General features: G+C 43.2%; 1 protein-coding gene across 1 annotated transcript; it reads right to left on the bottom strand.

The window, feature by feature from the left end:
• Nucleotides 1-11,091: 11,091 nt before the first annotated feature.
• lbh (LBH regulator of WNT signaling pathway) lies at nt 11,092-21,224 on the bottom strand. The gene is made up of 3 exons (XM_076300745.1): nt 20,994-21,224; nt 15,692-15,794; nt 11,092-12,740 (listed from the first exon to the last, which is right to left on the bottom strand). The coding sequence occupies exons 1-3, from the start codon at nt 21,020-21,022 to the stop codon at nt 12,531-12,533; spliced, it is 342 nt and encodes a 113-aa protein (XP_076156860.1). The 5' UTR covers nt 21,023-21,224; the 3' UTR covers nt 11,092-12,530.
• Nucleotides 21,225-21,433: the final 209 nt, after the last annotated feature.

The following is a 21,433-nucleotide window of genomic DNA, read 5'->3' as shown; positions in this document are numbered from 1 at the left end:
TCGACCAGTCATAAAAACTGGGTCTAATTCCAGACTCTTTTCTTCAGTGGTTCCATGTTGGTGGAATGAACTGCCCAGTGCTCTCCGTTCCTGTGGTAGTTTTGGGTCGTTTAAGAGGGGTCTAAAGACATTCCTATTCAACATATACTTAGTTGTTTAAGCGCTTATGTGTTATGGTTTATATAATGTTGTTTTTATTTTAATTGGGCTGTTAATTAATTTGACATTATTGTTTATTATTGATATTCTCCTTAATGTAGTCTTAGCATGTTATTGTTTTTATATTATTGATTGAATTGACATTATTGTTTTATTATTGCCTTTCCCCTTTTTTACATTGCTTTTTTTATTAGGCTATTGATTGAATTGATATTATTGTGTACTACAACTATTCTCCTTACTATATTTGACCTAGATTTTAATCTGTTCCCTGTTCATTTTTAAATATTATTATGTTGTTTTGTATTTATATGTCGCTTTGGACAAAGGCGTCTGCTAAATCCATAACCATAACCATAACCATAACCATAATTTTAAAATAAAAGTCTCAAAATGGCAGTTTCTTGATGGTTGCACCAGATGATATTTGATTAAGTTGACATCTTCGGACAAAGTTTGTTTGTATAATAGGATGGACATAAAAAAAAAAAATGCTGTGTCATTTTCTACAGAGCTACAAAACACTTTTGAAAAAATGCTAGATAGAGCAGAACGCACATTTGAATAGATTCAGTGTAATTTTAAAGAAGTTTCCCAAACAGCAGTCATGGTCGGATAGTCGCACCACATGATATTTTGATACTTCACATAAGAGAAAAATTTAAAATACCAAAAGATTTTTCAAAAGGTAAAGTGATTACAAATATGGGAGTGCTCCCACATATATATGGTGTGTCTTCAGGCATTCAAACCTTTTATAAACTTAAAAAATGCTGTTGGACAGAAAATCTAGACGTCACGTCATTGACCCATACATATCTCTGTTACACATATGCACTGGAAGTTTGTTTGTAGGAGCTACTGTTCTTTTACAATTCCACCGAGAGTGGCGATAGGTGAAATGTTACAACCTGCCCCATATGCGGGGTTAGTTGTAACACTCACCCCAAAGGCTGTTTTTAATTAAATTAATTCAATAAATGTATCTGAATGTGTATGATAGAATAGGATCTGACTATTTATGATACATAAGTCATGAACTAACAACAGACGTGTGTCGAAAATTGACTTTATTTTCTATACGGAGAAATAACATGAGAAATATGCGCCAATGGAAGCAAAGAGTCTAACCAAGGTCAATCCTGCCAAGAAAAGCCCTCAAACCTGAAAACACATGAGGCAAAATGCAAAACATCACAAAAACTAACTAAACTAACACTAATACGCGCATATTTTTGTTTTGCAACGTCATTGTACAGCATGAGTGGCTTAGTTGTAACAGCGCGTTACTACTAACCCCGCTGGGTCACGTTTGTTATAAGATAAGCTAGCTCCTGCTATGAGTTGGCTACATGTTTCAAAACGGTGTTCATTTTTAGCCTACAAGACGGTTAATATGATAGACATTTACGCCTAGACATTTACGTTGATGTCTTCAAAAGGCGTTTTGCTGCAGATCTACGTGGAAACACGTCCATACTGACTGAAAATTTGTGGAACACCGTCTCATAGTAATGTGATTAACTGACCAATAGCATGCCTCGATCAACCCCCTGCAAATAGGGGAAAAGTCCGTGTTACATTTAACCCCACGTTACTTTGTGCCCCGCGCTCCCCTAACTGAGGTCATGGCTAGTCTGGCTTTCACCAGACCAAGCTCAATCTTTTATATTGCAATATTGTTTAATTTTCCGATTGAGATATCCATGCTCTGGCTATTCTAAAAGCAAAAATGCATCAGGGAGTTATGAGAAAACCGTGACTGTTAACAAACTAGATCCTAATAGAAAGCTGTTAGCTTCCCTAAACTACAGGTATAAGGTAGCCTATTTACAGCATAAATTGTCAATAGGCTATGCTGGCGACACAAATAAAATCTCCTTTGGAAACCAATGGCTTACGCCTTACAGTATCAGCGGACTTAAGCTGCCATATCGTGCCGAAAAGTTGTAATAAAATTCACGCAGCTCCGTGAATCACGGAAAGCGCGAATGAAGTAGCCACTTCTAAATGGGACCCACTGCACAGTAGCTGAAGGTCTGTGGCTAAAGCAGCCATAATGAAAGCCATAACGAAGGTGTCATTGTTTGGATACTTCACACACACGTGCTTTTTAATCTCACAGACTACAACTACCAAGCTGGAATCAAAGAACATTGATTCCCCTCTCACACCCTGCATGCACTTAAAACAAATAAACAGGCGTCTCAGTCTCACGCATGTATAGCCATAGGCAAAACTGTATCGGACCGGTGAAGCACCCGATTTGGTTCCTCCGGAATTCCTGTTTCCTTTACGCCACTGTTTTGAAGTTCTTGCGTTGTTGCTAGGTTACCGTGCGTATTCACAGTGCTGTATTGCGTTTTCCGTGTTTTCAGCTACGGTAACCGACTAGAGCTTCCGTGTAAAAAGACCTATTTTTTACAGTCTATGGTAAAGACCTAGAGGGGAAACATGAATTGCATGGGGAACCAAATCGGGTGCTTCACCGGTGTAACGTTGGTAAATCATCCATTGCACAGAATGATTTTTGTAGCACGTGCAACAAATACTATTACGATTATGTGTACAGCCCTGCCTTGGATACATCTCTCAAAGTGGGCTCTAAAATATTTGGTTTAGATGTAGATCATCACGGGTGCGTTAATTTTGAAAATAGAGTATTGAAGTAGCCTAGTGAGTGTTTGGGAATGAACGTTAGCTCAGATGCTTTTTGAGACTTTTGTGGTCTTAATGCAACACTTTACAAAGCACTGACAGGGCCACCAAGGACTGTGACCAAATCAACAGCAGAAAAAAACCTATTTAGCAAGCAGAAATGTCCCAGCCCGGTGTTTGCATCATAGACAGGTTATCTTTCAAGTATATTTTCCATTAGAAAACCATCGCGTTAGGGAATGAGATGACAGTCGAAAGATACAATTACAGTGCTGCTATCAATTTTCTTGGTATAACCAGAGAATGACTAAGGGAGAACCGCCACTCTCTGGAAACTTCCGGTTTCTGAACTGGTTGCAGTTCCTTTTCTGGTTCCACATGAGGGCGCTCACGAATAAGTGCAGAATGAATGGAGGTCTATGGAGCTATACCCCTCAAATCCACTTTTCTCTGGATATAATTTTTTGCCCAGAAATTTGAATGTTGCATGCGAAAGAGGGGGCAGAGAAAATACAGACCGCTGAGATTTATATTTTTTGAGTCACTTATTTGATCTAAAAAGCCTTTCAAATGTGTCAATGACGTCATTCATTAGCAGAAAGCTAGTGTGTTGTGGGCAACAACGACCCAACCTGTAAGAAATCAAAAGGACGTAAGTACTCGTTCATTCAACTTTTGACCTATAATCCATATTAAGCTTGCAGAAACCACAATCAAATCTTCGATTTTTCAACGACAACCAGGTGAAAGAGACACATTTAGCCGTCTAGCTCCATAGACCCCCATTGTTTTTGCACTTTTTCGTGATCGCCCCTAGCGGAACTACAACAGATTGCAGGTACAATGGAGTTAATAGGGAGTGATCCGGCTCTCCGTAAACGGGCTCTGGTATAACCGCATTTATAGTTTTCTACAAATTGGCCTCCATCACTCAACCAATGCTAACGGTAACATTATTGTACCTAGGTCCTATAGCTATTGATATTATAAGATTAACGTACCTGCAGTAAAAACCAAGCATGTCCGATGTCTCAGATTTATTTCGGCTTCAAGAAGAAATGGGAATTACATTTCATGTGAAAATCGTCCTATTAGACGTTCTACAGTCCTTGAAGGAAGCGTCCATTGTTTTTCCAACCCACTTTAGATTAACTTCCAACAAAATTACGTCTCACTGCAACGGTACGCCATCTGGTGGACAAACGACTACGTATCGCCAATACTGGAAATGCAGCCATGATGATGATGATGATGAATATTTGGTTTTCCTTTAATCCTACTGAATTTGTAATTATGTATCGGCTGTTCTAATTGCCGATACCGATAGTATGTGCGTGCCTGTGTGTGTGCGCGTGTGTATATGTGTGCACCTCCATCTAGGCCAATGAGTGTACAGTCACTAAATTTATAAGTAAGTATATATACTCTATTAATCCCGTGAGGGAAATTTGGTCTCTGCATTTATCCCAAACCGTGAATTAGTGAAACACACACAGCACACAGTGTACACACAGTGAGGTGGAGCACACACTAATCCCGGCGCAGTGAGCTGCCTGCATCAACAGCGGAAATTTAGGAAAAACTGCATTTTGTTGGGTTTCGGGGGGCCCAGCGCGGGGGGGGGGGGGGGAAGGCCCCCGGGGACCAAACGAAATTTTTCCGTAAAAGTCTAGTGGGGCTACACCCACCAAATTTCATGTGCCCCGGTGTTTCGGTGTCCCGGGTATCGTTGACCAAAAATTCAGGAAGTAGATGACGAAAAAAAAAAAAAAACTTTGACAATCCCTATATGACCGCTTTGCTAGCGGCGGTCATAATAAATGAGCAGGTTTTGTCTAAGAGACTATAATTTCAAGGGATTTTAGGGATTAATTCTACTCATACAATATTTCAAAGTGGCAGGACATCAGATAAATAGTATGTTGGGGTATTAGAGGTGTTTTGAAAGGATGTTCTCTGAGAAAACATGAGCCTTCATGAAATGTTTGCATGATTAAGTTCAACTACTAGGTGAAGTCCCAGAAGTCTCTCTGTTGGCAAACATTTGTGAATTGGTCGAGCAGTGAAGTATCACGTTCCCTTTTGATAGAAATAAAAAAAATACAAAAAAAAATGTTCTGGACTATCTGTAAGAGCTGTGACTGTGCATTGAATCAGGGTTGGTCTGATTTTCCTTTTGTTGTGTAAAGCAAAGCGGTACAACTATGGCATGGACACAACTTGGCCAGAAAATGATAGCTATTCATTAATCATGACACCCAGGGTCCTCATAACTTTTGAAAAGTCAATTTTCTGGGCTTTTTGCCTTTATTCAAATAGGACTGTTGAGACTGACAGGAAGCGAGTGGGAGATAGTTAGTATGGGATCAGGAAATGACCATGGGTCATCTGGGTCCCCATGGACACTTGGACCTGAAACTGGTACGGATGATGCCACTTCCCCAAAGAAGCCATTTTTATATTTTTTAGAGATTTAGCTGAAGCTAAAAGTTCCTCCATCCTTCTGACAGATGAACTAACATCTGCACAGAGATTGTGGGATCATCTGACAGGAATGAAAGCTGTGAAAACAAAGTTGAAAACCGCACTCTTACGCATTAGCTCTTGCAAAAGTTTTTATTGGACCATGTCTTCAAATGTTCGTCCCTAGGCCACCATCAGCATGTTGGGAATGAAAACTACCAATAGTGGTGATGTGAGGAGCCATGTATAGTAGGCAGATAATGTGACCCAAAGAGGCTGTGTATGTTGTAAAGAGAAGGGGCCCCTGAACCAATCCTTGGGGCACCCCTGTGGAGAGGCGATGGGATATGGACTTTTGTCCTTGCCATGACATAGTGTCCAGTCAGCTATTTCAAACCAAAACCAAAAGTGCTTTGCCCCAAGATGCTGAGAGTAGCACTACCATGTCAAACACAGCTCTTAGATGCAAGGCCTGAGGTGCAGCTTTAACTGCCCTTTCAAAGCCATTTTAGTGGAGTCACAGCTCTTAAAGCCTGATTGATTTAGATCAAGAAGGTCAGTCTGAGAGAGATATTCTGAGACCAGCACGTACATACTGTATATGATTGTATTGTATATATGCACATGGACAGCACTCTTGACATTTCGCAAGATGGCTGTGGTCTTCATCACAACAGTGACTTTATGTAATAGGTATAAGACAGGGAAAGGAACAGGGGGAACGTGGAAAAGCAAACTCCATGCCCCAGGGACATAGTTATGGGTCTGCTCGTCTAATCTACTTATGCTATATCTGTGAGCTTACATCACCAAAATAAACAAGACTTCAGTGAATGTTTTTAGAAAGCATGTTTTTTTTCTTCTTCTGCAGGCTTTGGACATTGGGTCTTGGGCTTGTTTCAAAGGGGGCTATTGATAGCACTTTAACGAGCCTTCATTGGAAAGAATCCCAGCTGGTTTGTTTTTTCAAAACATTCTCACAGGCCTCCACATTTTGGGAAGGACAGAGAGACGAGCAGAGAGAATGGAGAGGGTGGAGGACAGAAGTGGAAAGATACATGGAGAGCAAAGGGTAAGAGAGGAGAGAGATGGGTACAGATGTGAAGATTGAAAAGAAGAATGAAGACGATGAAGAGAGTGGGGGGGGGGCGTGGGGAGGGAGACTGAATGAGTAGAGTGGGTGGTTGTTGTGTCTATGGATGGACAGGATGGGTCAAACTCAAAGTATCCAGCTGTCCTTATTGTCTCTAATAGTAATTTAATGTGGATTTTATATGGGTTTCAAAGTACTTAATTTAACAATAATCCCTGTCTTGAACACAGACTCAGACACAGCACGTGGACTGTGGAACTGTTTGTCCCAAATCTCAAACCAAATATCATGACATCTCTCTCTCTCTCTCTCTCAGTTCTTTTCTCTCTCTCTCTCTCTCTCAGTTCTTTTCTCTCTCTCTGTCTACCTCTCCGTTTCTGTCTGCTGCTCTATTTCTCTTTCTAAGGTTAAACAGTTTTTCCACCCAGGATTACAGGGGGATAGAATCAGACTATTTATAACACTGACGACTCATGCTGAAGCAGGACAGTGTGGATTAACACATTCAAACAGACACACATATGCACTCACACACACACACACACACACACACACTGGCCGAAGCCTCAAAGCCAGGGAACAAGAAGAGCATGTCCCATTCCAACTGCCCTCATCAGATTGCAGTCCAGCTGAGATGAGGCCATGTAGGGACAAAAGATTACTTCATTGTCACACTCACACACACACACACATACACACACACACACATACAAAGGCCTTTCACAGTCCCACCTAAAGCCTGACACCCATTAGCCTGACTCATTTCCTGATTCACTTGAACCTCTGAGATCCATGAAAATGCACAAATAGTATCTAGACTATGTAATCTGCTGTTAATAGCAGAGGCTTTGGTGCTCCTGAGAAATCATTTCTAGAAGAGGTAAGCTTGACCAACCTATTTTGGTGTTTTGTGGTGATGGATGGCTGTGATGAGATTGCCCATTTTGAGGCAGCAATTTTCCATCTGATCCTTGTTATGGCAGAGTAAACAGATGCAGTATCTCTTAATCTGGATTACACACACACACACACACACACACACACACACACACGCACACACACACACACACACACACACACACACACACACACACACACACACACACACCTGTTAATGCATCAGCCTGATTTCACCTCTTTTGCATGCACTGGACACATAATCAGACATGCTGTCTGTGTTCCCCTATTGTCTTTGCGTCTCCTTGCCAACCTGTCCATATATTTCCCACTGCACTCATCCGTGTGATTCTGCCCTTATCTCTCCATCTCTGTCAGAATTTGGCTCAAACTGTGTGGTCTCCAGCTCACTCCCTCTAAACACACACACACACACACACACACACACACACACACACACCATGTCTCTCAGTACTGGCAGTACTTTGCGCTCTGTGTGTTTGGGTCGGGCTGGTATAAATATGATTCTTGGTCTTAAGGGATCTGATTTCTTCTCAGACTCTTGGATCCCCAGGGAAGGAATCTTTCCCTTACGCACATGGCAGACAGAATAACACAAATACACACACACACACACACACGCACACACACACACACACACACAGCAGCCTGGGACAAACCACAAAACTTTCTCCTTGTCACTCACATAACTGGCCTCTCGATTACTGGACACGCATGTACATTAGACACTCACATTACATGTCTGGCTATTATTTTAGACCAATAGCAAACACACACACCCCATACACACAAACAAACACACACACCCCATACACTCAAACAAATACACACACACACACACACACACACACACACACACACACACACACACACACACACACACACACACACACACACACACACACATACCCCATACACACAAACACATAGACACACACAGCCTCAAAGTCACATATAGGGTTACATAATACATAGTGTCTGCACTGAACACATGGCTTCTACGACCTTATGGGAAACATCCCACCAGAGCAGTGAAGAGAGAGACAGAACAGCTCTGCTGCCTGGCCAGTTCATAAGCAACAACTAACAACTGCCACTGGATAAGAGATACACTCTTAAAACGAATGTGTTAAAAACAACACAACTTGTGTTGTTTTAACACATCTCTGTGCCCAGATAGGGATAACACAAGTTTGTGTTGTTTCCTTTTTTATTTGGTTTGTCCCTGGATAAGAGATAGTTAACAAAGATTAGAAATAAATACCGATTTAACCTCATAGTAAGTAGTAGTAGGCAGTAATAGCTAAGATAGTTCATAGCTAAGATAATCCACCTGACCTTGCCTGTTCACTCTGGCGAGGTTGCAGAGACACAAACCTGTTAAATGCCTTTGAGTGAGAACAGAGGAGACCTGTTACTTTACTATTACGGAGAGAGAACATGAAAAAGTCTAACCAGTTTGTATTTATTTTACTGTGAGATGGGATTCATGTGAGAAAGAGGCTAGAGAGGGGAAGAGAGAGTGTGTGAGAGAGAGAGATGGGGGGAGAGAGAGAGAGAGAGATGAGGGGGGAGAGAGAGAGAGATGGGGGGAGAGAGAGAGAGAGAGATGAGGGGGGAGAGAGAGATAGATGGGGAGAGAGACGGATAGTGTTAGGTGGTGACAAAGGGTTCTGAAGATGTTTATGGCACGATTAATGTAAAGCGAGCGACATACAGTAGATAGAAAATATAAGTAAGAAAAAGAGAGAGAGAGAGAGACAGAGAGAGAGAGAGAGTGTGTGTGTGTGTGTGTGTGCATGTGTCTTAGGTGTGTTTGAGGAGTGTCCAGGGCATGAGTGTGTGAACCTGTGTGTGTGTGTGTGTGTGTGTGTGAGTCAGGAGTGGGTGAGACGAGGAGTGACTACAGACTGTGTGTGTGTGTGTGTGTGTGTGTGTGTGTGTGTGTGTGTGTGTGGGTGTGAGTGCTTGACCGTGCTGACAGACATAGCTTAGTACCAGATTGTTTCCATTGGAAAGAATTTTAAGAATGAGACAGAAGTGCTATCAGCGACAGTGCTTAGGACTAAATACACACACATACACACACTCAGACACACACACACACACACCCAGACACACACACACACACCCAGACACACAGACACAACCATGGCAACAGTTCAAGAGCATTAAATGAGACACTATCCCTCAAAAGTTCATGCCCCTGAATATGAACCCGTTTTGTTTGCATGCGTCAGTGAGTCTGAGAGAAACCACTTAAGTTCTGAATGCGGCAAGTCTTTCTAATATGTTTGTGTATGCATAATTATAATTCTTTAAAGCTACATACAGTATTAATATAAGTGTGTAATGCTGACTTTGTGTGGCTTGATGTTGTTGGGGGTGTGGTTGTGAATGTGTTTGTAAGGAATCCATTCTCTGAAATTGTGGACATGTCGGTCACCCGCAGGGTTCCTAGAACACATTTATGGCTTTGGTTTACATTGAGTCATCTGCACATGGCACTCCGGACAGGACAGGGTTTACATGGTCTGATCGCCTGCGTCCAGTGCCCACCTGTGCGTACTCCTGCGTTGCCATGGCCACTGCCGCTGTCTGTCCAGGAAACAGGAGGGCAGAGCATTTCGCCGGGGGGGCCGGAATGTCAGGTCATTGTTCTGTTCCCAGGAAGTGCCTCAGGAACCAGAGGAACTGTGATGCGTCCACCACAGAGCCCCCTCCCCTCCCATCATCATTCTGCATCTGTTCTCCAAGGCCCACCGTGTCAAACATCAAGGTCAACTATGTTAGGACACCTCTGTGGTCATAAATTAGTCAGGGCCCACAATGCTAAATAACTTCAGGACTATACCTTTAAGCAAACACAATCATTATGGTTGGAAGGGGTAGCCATCACAAGAATGTTTAACAAATGCTGCTTACTCTTACCATGGAGTATGTGAGACACATTCCTGAACTGCTTTTTGATAGATACAGAGGAGGGCTAGTTTGAGGGTAGTTGTGTGTGTATATATGTGTGTGTGTGTGTGTGTGCGTGCGTGTTGCTTACAAAGTGAATCAATAGAAAAGAGAAGGACAGGTCTGGAGAGGAACCTGTACCATTAAGAAAGGCGGAAGAAAGGTTGTGGAAAAACTTTATGGGTTTTCCCCCTTTGTTACTTCAGAAGAGACTTCCCATCAGGCAAGCCTTGAAGCCAGTTCAGGAAAACAAATCACACGCCTCTGGCGATAAAAAAAAAAAAAAAAAAAAGTCAAGCTCAAGATCACATCACAACACGGGGGACTAGATGGTTAAGGAAATGTGCAAATGTGTTTGGGATGACAGGAAGGCAGTGTGTGGTTTTTCAGGTTGCTATATACAGAACATGCACTCGAACACACACGCACATACAAGTGCAGCAGCTGTACATGGGCAGGAAGTAGCAATATGCAGCAGCACTCGTGTCTCTCGCTCTGTTCTCAGGTGGGGGATGGGAGGGGGGAGGGGAGGGGGGTGCTTGTTTGGTGGTGGCATGTGCACAGAAATGTTTCCTGCCAGAAACTTCTGCAAGACAAGAAACATACATCAAAAGCCTTTCCCCATTAGACAGCTTCTGTTACTGAGCCTACTGAACACACTGCATCCATAACTTGAAACACACATCCATATCAAAGACAAATGCACAAAAAGGAACAATAAGTTAATGTTATGCTAATGTCACAGAGGTGACATAACACCACCCCCCTCCCCCCTAAATCATAACTTTCAAATAGAGTAGACATTCTACACGCACACACACAGAGGGAGAGAGACAGAATTGGAAAGCACTTTTAAATGTTTATTTACAATCCCTGCTAACCGCAGGGGAACGTGGTCTACATACAAAATAAAATTAAAAAAACAACATGGTGGCTATTCTCCCTGAGCTTACAAAAGTAAGAAGTGATCTACCTACAGTATGTGTGTCAGTGTGTATGAGAGAATGCTTGTATAAGTTTGCTATATTGGGATAAAGGATTCTGTACAAAGCCCTATGGTCGTTGGAAAAAAAAGGGGGGGGGAAAGATACAGGAGAACACAAAAGAACTTTACAAAAACAAATCCCACAGGTGAGTTCCCATGGCGACGTGTGCCACATGCCCGTAGTAGCTAGGGCTACAGCTCCCCACCATAGACATAAAAAAAAATAAAAAAATTAACAACTGTGTGCAATGCTCGACTTTGCAAAGTAATATAAGGACCATTCAGCATTTCCCAACCCACCCCACACCCCTTCAAAAGAACGGATGAGTATTTCATCTAAAAGCTAAAACCATGAATGGAAAAAAATAACATGGTCATGGGAACAAGAGAAGGGCTTCATGGTGTAGGGAGAGATCAAAGACCAAAGTCATAGCAAACACAGGACAAATGATGGAGCGGGTTCAGTGCTCCTTTCCACCAACGTATATACACCCCCTCCCCCCCTCCCCTCCCCTCCCCTCCGACAGTGCCCATGGCCATCTAACAGTTACAGTGTCTTATCCTAAGGATCAGTGCAGAGAATATCTTGATTATTACTTAAACCGAAAACCTCTTTGCCCTCTCACTCTCTCCCCATCTAGTCATCTCCATGTATGTCTGCTAGATCTGAAGTCACTTAACACTTAACTCCCTGCACTAAACATCCTTATTTCTCCTCATAGCTTTGTTACTGCTTCATTTGTGTCTCTTATGTACAACTGTAAGATTCAGATGGCATTTCAACAAAATAGTGACAGGTATGTACACACACTGTGGAAAAAAAATACTAGCTCTGGAATCCTTCAGTGGCAGACTCTGCTCAGTGTAATCTTTAACTTATCACAGTTACTGATGTTCTTCATTGGATCCAATGATTAAGGAGGTCTTTCCACTAACTGGCTGGAGGACAGGGACTAGAGATCAACAAAAGTCTTTTGTTCCTTTTTTGACACACACCTCTGATGACAAACACACTAGAAGGGGAAATTACAGTTATCAGTTTGTGTGATGCTGGTGTGCATATAAGTTGGTGAAGGCAAGGGAGAGTTTTGCAGAAGTGATCCAGAGTCCAGAGGAATCACAGGAGGTCTTTGTTACACACAAGTGTGTTTGCATTTGCGCTCTTCTGATGTGAATACGTGTACATGGGTGGCGTTGTCCACAGGTCATTACGTATGTAAGCAAGTGTGCAACGTGTATTTGTATGTATATGAATATGTACGCTTGTGTGTTTACGTGTGTATGTGTCTCTCTTTAGTGCTGAGAGTTCTGCTCTGTCTGTCCATTCTGGATGGTTCCGGCGGCGAGCTCGGCGTCGTCCTGCTCCTGCGGGATGAGGAACTCCTCTGGAGGCCAGCGCAGCTCGCCGCTCTCCACATCCCCCTCTGTCGCCTCCACCACGATGGAGGGCAGCCGGTCCTTCAGCTTACAGCAGCGCTCAAAGTCTGAGGGGTCCGGGAAGATCTGAGAGAGAGAGAGAGAGAGAGAGAGAGAGAGAGAGAGAGAGAGAGAGAGAGAGAGAGAGAGAGAGAGAGAGAGAGAGAGAGAGAGAGAGAGAGAGAGAGAGAGAGAGAGAGAGAGAGAGAGAGAGAGAGAGAGAGAGAGAGAGAGAGAGAGAGAGAGAGAGAGAGAGAGAGAGAGACAAATAAAGAAACAAAGAGATGCTCAGTATTAGTCGAGATGGAATACATTCAATACAGGTTCAAGAATTGAACTATAACAATTGGTCCTTAAAGTTTGAGCGCGTACATATTCAACGTGTTTGAAAGAGCATATTTGTATGTGAAGGACAAAAGATAACCAGAGTGTTTCAAGGCTCTGGACATTTCAGGACGTGTGCATAAGCAGGATGAAGTGGAAGAGTATTTTTAGACGCATACTTCGGTGGAAAACCATGTCACCGCTTGGGCAGCGAGCCCAGATTAAATGCATTTTTTTACTTTGTCTTTCTTTACTTTTCAAAGCCCATTAACCACTAAGTAACCAAATAAAGTGCAGTGAAACATGTTTCAAAGGCCTGTTAATAGACATCATTACAATTAGTTAAAAAAAGCCATCTTCTTGTAGGAAGTCAATAGATCACAGTGATGTGAGGAGTTTTTGCTAAACTGATGTAGTCAATTTATTAATATAATGTGCTCTCAACTATACAGTGTAGGAGGATCACAGATAAAGGAGCCTTGATAAGTCTCATAGAGACGTAATGTGAATCTTGACTTTTTGGAATAAAATATTGATACGGCAATATATTGTATAGCTTCTATTTGCGATGCACTATCAATATGTTGGTGATCGATCTGACAAAATTATGAAGTTCTACCATTCATATTCTAAGTGGACTCCTATGTACATTTTACTTACCAGAGTGACTATACATGTCTTGTCACTTATCAAAAAAATTGAGGGTAATCCTCAACAAATTGTCAAATTATTTGTATATTTTTAAAAAGTGCTAAGATAAAAACTCAGTTGTGAAATGTAGTGAATAAATGCATAACTAAGCTTTTTGCCTTTTGCACAGCTATCGTGTTGTATCGTAGGTGAATCTTTGGCAATATATTGAGCACTGCTGTATTGTGACATTGTGGGCAATAAATTGTGACTGAATCGATTTGTGAGACTCTTCGTGAGACACCCGTACTTCAGACACAGAGAGAGCATGACCATGAGGATCACATTAAAAGGAGTCAAGAAAAATAGTATAAAAAATATTTACTTTTCCCCCCCTCTCAAGAGAACATTCCTCATTTCCCTCAAAAACAGACCCTAGACAAGCCACAAGAAATTAGCAGCTTGGCAAACAAAAAAAACAACATCTTCCTGAGTCTCATTTTCGAAATCAGAGTCATAAATCATGACTGGTCAAAGGCCCTAGAGAATGATGGGAACACACACACACACACACACACACACACACACACACACACACACACACACACACACACACACACACACACACACACACACACACACACACACACACACACACACACACACACACACACACACACACACACACACACACACACACACACACACACACACACACACACACACACACACACACACACACACACACACACACACACAGAGCCAGTGGTATTCATGTTAGATGATGCTCGCTCTCTGTGCTACTCTGGTCGAGAATAAAAGAGCTATTCTACAGCATCCAGACCACATATCCTAATAATGATCACCCCGCTTTACTAAAACTGAGGACCCAGAGATCATATGCTCCCTCTTCGAGCCCCAGCACTTCCTCTGCAAAGGCAAAGGTTCCAGCGTGGTCTCTGTGCTTGCTGCACCCTGCTGCACTCCGCTTCCTCTGGACCTGGCACCAGTCCAGACACATAGCTGGGATTACTGGAGTGGCAAAGAAAGATTTCCATTTCCTCAAACTTAGAGGAGCACGACTCAACACATCTGCAGAGGCAAAAGGATTTCTCAAACTCTCTCGAACCCCAAATTCATTTTGAAAAGGTTTGGAGGTTTGGAGTCGGTGAAGAAAATACTATTCAAGGATTTTCCCCTTCACAATCACCTAGCGTTTGTTAGTTACTCTTAATTTCATTTTTATCCAGCTACATTAATTAACTAAACCCAACATTCAGATCTGTGCGTTAGGTAAAGCTGTGAGGATGCACACAGCTTCCGCAGGCACAAGAAGCAAAACCAACCCTGAGAAAAATACGCAAAATAAGGATGTGGCTACAGCAAGTGTGAGAGAGGGCAAGAGAAAGCGAAAGATGAGAGCAAGACTGATGCCAAGACACTGGATTCTAAGGCATCTTCTCACACACACACACACACCTTATCTCGATTCATATAACTCAGGGCACTGGTGGTGTCCTCATCAAGGTCAGTGTGCTATGCTCCGACAAAATGAGTCAAACAAAGGAACAATGAACCCCTGGCAAGGCCACCACTGCAGTACAGTACACAGCTGTGAGCAAGGCCAACTCAAGAACACACACACACACACACAAAATTGTCTTTTGTCTTGTATTTGATTTATTCTCTGGGAACGAATTAAACCCCACACAGGTCAGTAGACCTCCACTCCACTGCAGAGGGAGGGGGGAAGGGGTGGAAATCATTCAGACATTATGATCTCCTCTATAAATAGCCCCTTGCTGGAAAGCCAAGAGTGCTGTGTGTGCATGTACTAAACTGGACAGGACAGCAGATTGCGCAGAATGCTGGCCTTACATCAGTGGACCGCACATCGCTTAGATAAGATGCGTTATGATGCCACCCCGACCTTATTGCTCAAGCCAGTCACCACCAAAGATGTACTGTTAGACCTCGGTCTAGACTAGGAGTAACAGATAATACACTTCCCATAATGCACAGCGAGGTTCATGAGAGGCCATATTTGAGGAGGGCATATCGGTGATCTGTGAGGTGTTGGTTACCTGGAAAGTCAGCCGTTCTTTGGTGGGGCTGAGCCTCATGTCCTCCATCGGGGTGCTGCTAATGATCACCTCGGTCATCTCTCCAGTGGGCACAAACAAGGGGCTAAAGGAGGAAGAGGTCAAAGGTTAGGTGTCAGCCCATCACACGTCAAACATGACAAGATACATTTTCAGAAAAAAAATGAAGGCTTTGATTTCACCCAGTCAGAAAACCCCTAAAATTCTTTCACTGAAGTGCTGTAGGACTGGCTGGATAAATCCTGGACAGACAAGGTGTCTGTGTGTGTGTGTGTGTGTGTGTGTGTGTGTATGTGTGTGTGTGCGTGTGTGCGTGTGCGTGTGCGTGTGCGTATCTGTGTGTGTCATTATGAAAGCCCCTCAGTGGGCGTGCAGTATAGAGCAAACTACAGATATGGGCCAAAGTTTCACAGCAATACATATAATCGAAATAAACCATAACAGTAACCACACACATCTAAGCACACTTAGCATTCAACACAGCTGGCTTAAACCGGAAGACCAGTCAACAAAACCACTGCCTAATGCCTCTTCAATGCTTTTAGAGTGCATAGTCACATACTTGTCATACCAGTTGACTTGTTTTATCACCGGGACTGAACTCCTCCGGCTGTAGTCAGGATGAAAGTGCTTTTGAAATAATAGCGTTCTGTTTGTGTCTCTTCTCAACCACATTCCAGTAAGCATTATTTTAGGACTCCAACACAAGGAACATAAACACACTCAACAACTCTATCATAACGGTGCAGTCGTGCCTAAGCTTGGGGACTGAACACTCCTTCATGTTTTTGGAAATTTGGAGGTGGAGGTCAGTGAGGTCAAATACATGACAAATTGCTGACCATCAGGGGAGAAACTCACAGCAAATCCTCAAGATGTAGCACAATGATGTTTGCCTTTATTAAACAGTCCCATGAAGACTGCATATTTAAAAATATATTCAACACAAAAGAACTACAACTATCCGATCAACCATAATTTACAGGACAGTCTGCTCATCTAATGGTCTTCTAGAGTTGTGACTTATAACACCTGCTTCCTCCAACAATGTCTAGAAAGATTAAAATTCAAATCCTTGAAGACGTCATCTTTGAGGAGTGAATTGGAGTTGGAGGAGTACTAATGGAGGTGGTAATAAGGAGGAGTTAAGTGAACTGGGTTCACTGATCCATACAGATTACTGTAGCAGACCGATACTACTACACCCACCAGTGTTTCCCAGAGAATTGAATTTAATTTGTGGTGGTTGGTTTGCAGAATTAACTTGAATGCAACAGCTTTTAACAAATTAGCACAGCTTGGTTATGATGCTAACCAGATTTAAGCACAATTTAGTACAACCTGGAAAATCATTGTGTGGTGGTCAATGTGGATATTGTGGTGGGCCGCCACAAATAAGTCAATGTATGGGAAACACTGCCCACCGTCCCGACATGGGCCCTGAACAAGCACTACCACAGAATTGTGGCGTGTGTGTGTGTGTGTGTGTGTGTGTGTCAAGTCACTCATTCTAATACAGCACCCTGGAGAGAGCACAAAAAGCCCCGTCTCTGACAAATCAACACAGGATTCTGCACACCATCTACAGAGCACAGCTGTCCATGGTGAATGAACAATGTGGTGAAAAATCCCATAAAAAGAGAAAGGGAGTAATCTTTACTTGTAGCAGCATAAATACTTGTGTCCTGTGCGAGTTACGGACAAAGGAAAGAGCGGGCTTAACGGAGCGGAGAGGATAAACACTTCAGTACTGCCCCTTATGATTCAGCTCTGGGCTCGTATAAACATCCTGCTGCGAGAGGAACTGCAGACCCTATGCTATAGCATGCACACACACACATGAGGGGAAGACTTTGAGCAAGTGCACACACACACACACACACACACACACACACACACACGAGAGGAAGACTTTGAGCAAGTGCACACAAACACACACACACACACGAAAGGAAGACTTTGAGCAAGTGCACACACACACACACACACACACACACGAGAGGAAGACTTTGAGCAAGCAAGTGCGTGCACACACACACACACAGGAGAGGAAGACTGACACTGTGTGTGTGTGTGTGCACACATTTCACCAACTCAACCCAACAAGGCAGACAGAAGTTACACAACAACCTGCCTTCCTCTTGCCCATTTGGGGGCTGCCGATGTTCCTTTTCCAACAAGAATCATGGACACTAAATTAAACAAAAACCTAAATTCAGGATTCCCAATAGGACATGTTTAACATAAAAGAACACAGACAAGCACGCGCACACACACACCTAGTGGCACTGATGCACCCTAAAATCAAAGTGTCAGAGGTCCCTGTGAGCAAGCATCTCAGACAGTGAAAGATTAGATTCACAGCAGTCTAATCCTGTCTAAGCTCATGACAGAACCTCCGCAACTCATTCACATGCACTTCATTGTCTCTCAGAGACAATAATGTTCTTTTTGGTCATTAAAATGCCAAGAGTTCAGGTACACACACACACAAGATGGCACCTTCTTTTATAGAAAGACATATTTTCACCCTCACAGTACATCACAAATACCACATGCCACTCAGGCAGCCTGAGAGAGTCTGGGGCCCCACATCCAATTAATCCCATGAACATCATACTAAGCCTTTTCCAGAGCTGGGACATCTGGCATCAAACTGCCCTGGAAATAGGACATTAGCAAACATATGAAATTGGTGGAGACACACACACACACACACACACACACACACACACACACACACACACACACACACACACACACACACACACACACACACACACACACACACACACACACACACACACACACACACACACACACACACACACACACACACACACACACACACACACACACACACACACACACACACACACACACACACACACACACACACACACACACACACACACACACACACACACACACACACACACACACACACACACACACACACACACACACACACACACACAAACAGAGAGAGAGAGAGCGCGAGAGGTCTGATCTGAATGGCCAATATGTGCTTGTACAGAATGGGAGGTCAGGGATTTTTGGCTGCTGCATGTGAGCTGGTAGTTGCACACACACACACACACACACACACAGGGATGCAGAGGGAATGTGTGCTTGTTCAAGTTGTCTGTGTGACAAATGTCTATCCTGCACTAAATCTGCTTTTTAATCAGGGTTGTCCATGCAACCAGAAAGGGTGTGTGTGTGTGTCTGTGTGTGTGTGTGTGTGTGTGTGTGTCTTGGAGATGCTGTTTCTACTTTGCAAGGCTGTGCATTTGCAGCTCAGTGTTAAGGTCATCCCTCTTCTACTTCTCAGCTGCTGCTTTCCACTGTGACCGCACAAACCATTTTCACTTTCATGCAAGTAAAGTATTGCATGTAAACTCTCCAATCATATGTGGAAAGTGGAAACTATTCAGTCATTCCAGCACCTGCAAGCACCCACCAACTCAAGGTCCAAAGGCAAAACATGAAGTTTCACCAGTCAGAGTAGTTGAAAAGTCAACTTCATTAAAGTACAACTTCAAAAGAATCTCTTTTTCCACTGTCTAGTTAAACAGGTGTCAAAAAGTGGGTGGCATTTTAAACCTGGAAAACGTTATGAGTTACTGGGTAACTTCTCAGTTCCAGGAGCAATTACGTCCTAAATCAAGCCAAAATTTACAGATGATGAGTTTATGACTCTGTACTGTCTTTAGTTCAGGTACTACTGCAGACAAGCTCTAAAAGTTTGCAGACAGCAAACCTCAACCTGCAGCAGGGAGATGCTAAAAGGGCAGCTCTACCCAAAAACGATGCGGTGAGAATAAAGAGGTCAGGTCTTCACTTCCTGGTGAAAAAGAAAGATACACAATACCGAGAGTGAGAAAGAAAGAAAGAAAGAAACACTGAGGGAGAGGGAGAGCCTGAGGAAAATACCTGGTGCGTTTCATCAACCAGAACGTTTCTCTGTGACAATAGCCTACACCATAGCAAAATCGCCGACATTAACAAACAAACCACGCCAACAAAGGAAAGTTGTGGGGTGTCAAAGTAACAAAATGGGGACACTCTTGAGGCCGTGCTTTCCACTTACGTGAGTGGGCGCGAGTGTTTTGGAAGCTTTGAACTCGTGGAGGGGGTGATTCCCACGCGACTCCTCAGAACGCCTCTGCTCACCGAGCATGAAACCACAGCAAACGCGTGGCGCGCGCACAATTAAGTTATCATGCATTGGTGCTCCCCACTGCTGGTGAACTGATGTAGCCTGCCGCGAGTAACAAAAAAATCGCCTTGAGCCCAACTTTTATGACGACGACGCTCACGGTCCCCATGCCTGAAGGTCCACGTCATATGTTACACATTTTATATGGCAAGCCTCTGACCTCTCCAAAACCGTGACTGGGCAGAGATTGCATGCCACTTTCAGTCAAGAATACCCAATTTGGCGAGACCCTGGTGCAGTGTTTTAAGAATCATTTTCTGGGCTGTGGCAAGCGCTATTTTTCCATGGAGCGATAGCGATGAAGATGGGTTTTTTTTAGATCGAGCAACATTGACCATTATTTCACAAATGTGTTACTTTGTACGGGTAAAACTGTAAGACAACTTTAAGCAAGATTTAGATGTTGTGAAGTGGTACCCAGAGCCCGACCCTTCGACTAATAATTATTTCCACCACCACTCGACTCGACACTGACTGATGTGTTTATTTGACAGAAGAAGGTGGGGCAGCATTCAAGCTCAACTCGTGCTTTCACTTTATCTCAACCAGTTTCCCTCCACTCTAATGCGTTTAAAGATAGCCCGACATTTCCTTGCAGAATGACAAAGAATGCCCATTTGTAAAAAGGTCAGTGCCGATTTGTTTCTCTCTGAGCCGAAAACTATTGACATTTTATCCGACCTCCAGCCATCTGCGGTCCGTTTGCCTACATGCTGTTAATATGAGTCTCATCTCTGGCCTCTGCGCAAGAAGCCCATACGTTTTGCTCAGATATTCATAGACTAATAATAAACAGATAAACACATCAGCAAACCCATAACACAGAGAACCAATTAGTTCTCACACAGAGCAAATGGCATAACCGTAAACACAGCAGGTGTGCAAGAAGCATATAGCCTACGCAACTCTTCAAAAATACAAAAACATCATTTTAAAAAAGTCGGTCTGAGCCAATTTTAATTACAGCAAAACAAGATGTGACAAACTCTAAAGTTGGCCGGTCATAGACGAGGGTGTCAAACCTCACCAAACCAAACCCGTACACAAATGGATGAAACTTACCAGTACAAATGAGGTGGGTACACAGACATGAATTTTTAGGTGTCTGGCGCAGGGTTGATCCAGGAAAGCTCGTGTCTTTTGCGCACTTGCAGTACCTTTACAAGAATCACTTAAACAATGGCGATCAACTGGGAAGATTGGTCGTGCGAGAAAGAAAAAACTTCTTCAAGCGCAGCTCAATGCGGAATTGAAAGCAGTTCGCTTCTCACCATCAACCACTGAGCTATAGCACTGCCAGCTCTGCCTTTGGACTTTATGTAAGAGGCGTGGATTTACGCTACTTGCGACACACCCCCAGCGCACGAGTCTCCAAATTCTTGAATGGCAGCAGCTGAGCAACGCACTCACTGAGCCATCGCTGCCAGCCAATCGTACAGCAAACATTGTCCCAGCCTGTGACGGCAATGGGAGCGAGAGGACTTCATTGGGAGGATGGGAGA

Source organism: Alosa pseudoharengus, unplaced genomic scaffold (assembly GCF_046254945.1).
Source record: "Alosa pseudoharengus isolate Yale_2024_CS ecotype anadromous, Long Island Sound unplaced genomic scaffold, YU_APseudo_1.1 YU_APseudo_1.1_scf_22, whole genome shotgun sequence".
NCBI lineage: Eukaryota > Metazoa > Chordata > Actinopteri > Clupeiformes > Clupeidae > Alosa > Alosa pseudoharengus.
The sequence above is the reverse complement of the archived record's forward strand: the minus strand, read 5'-3'. Positions and strand labels throughout refer to the sequence as shown.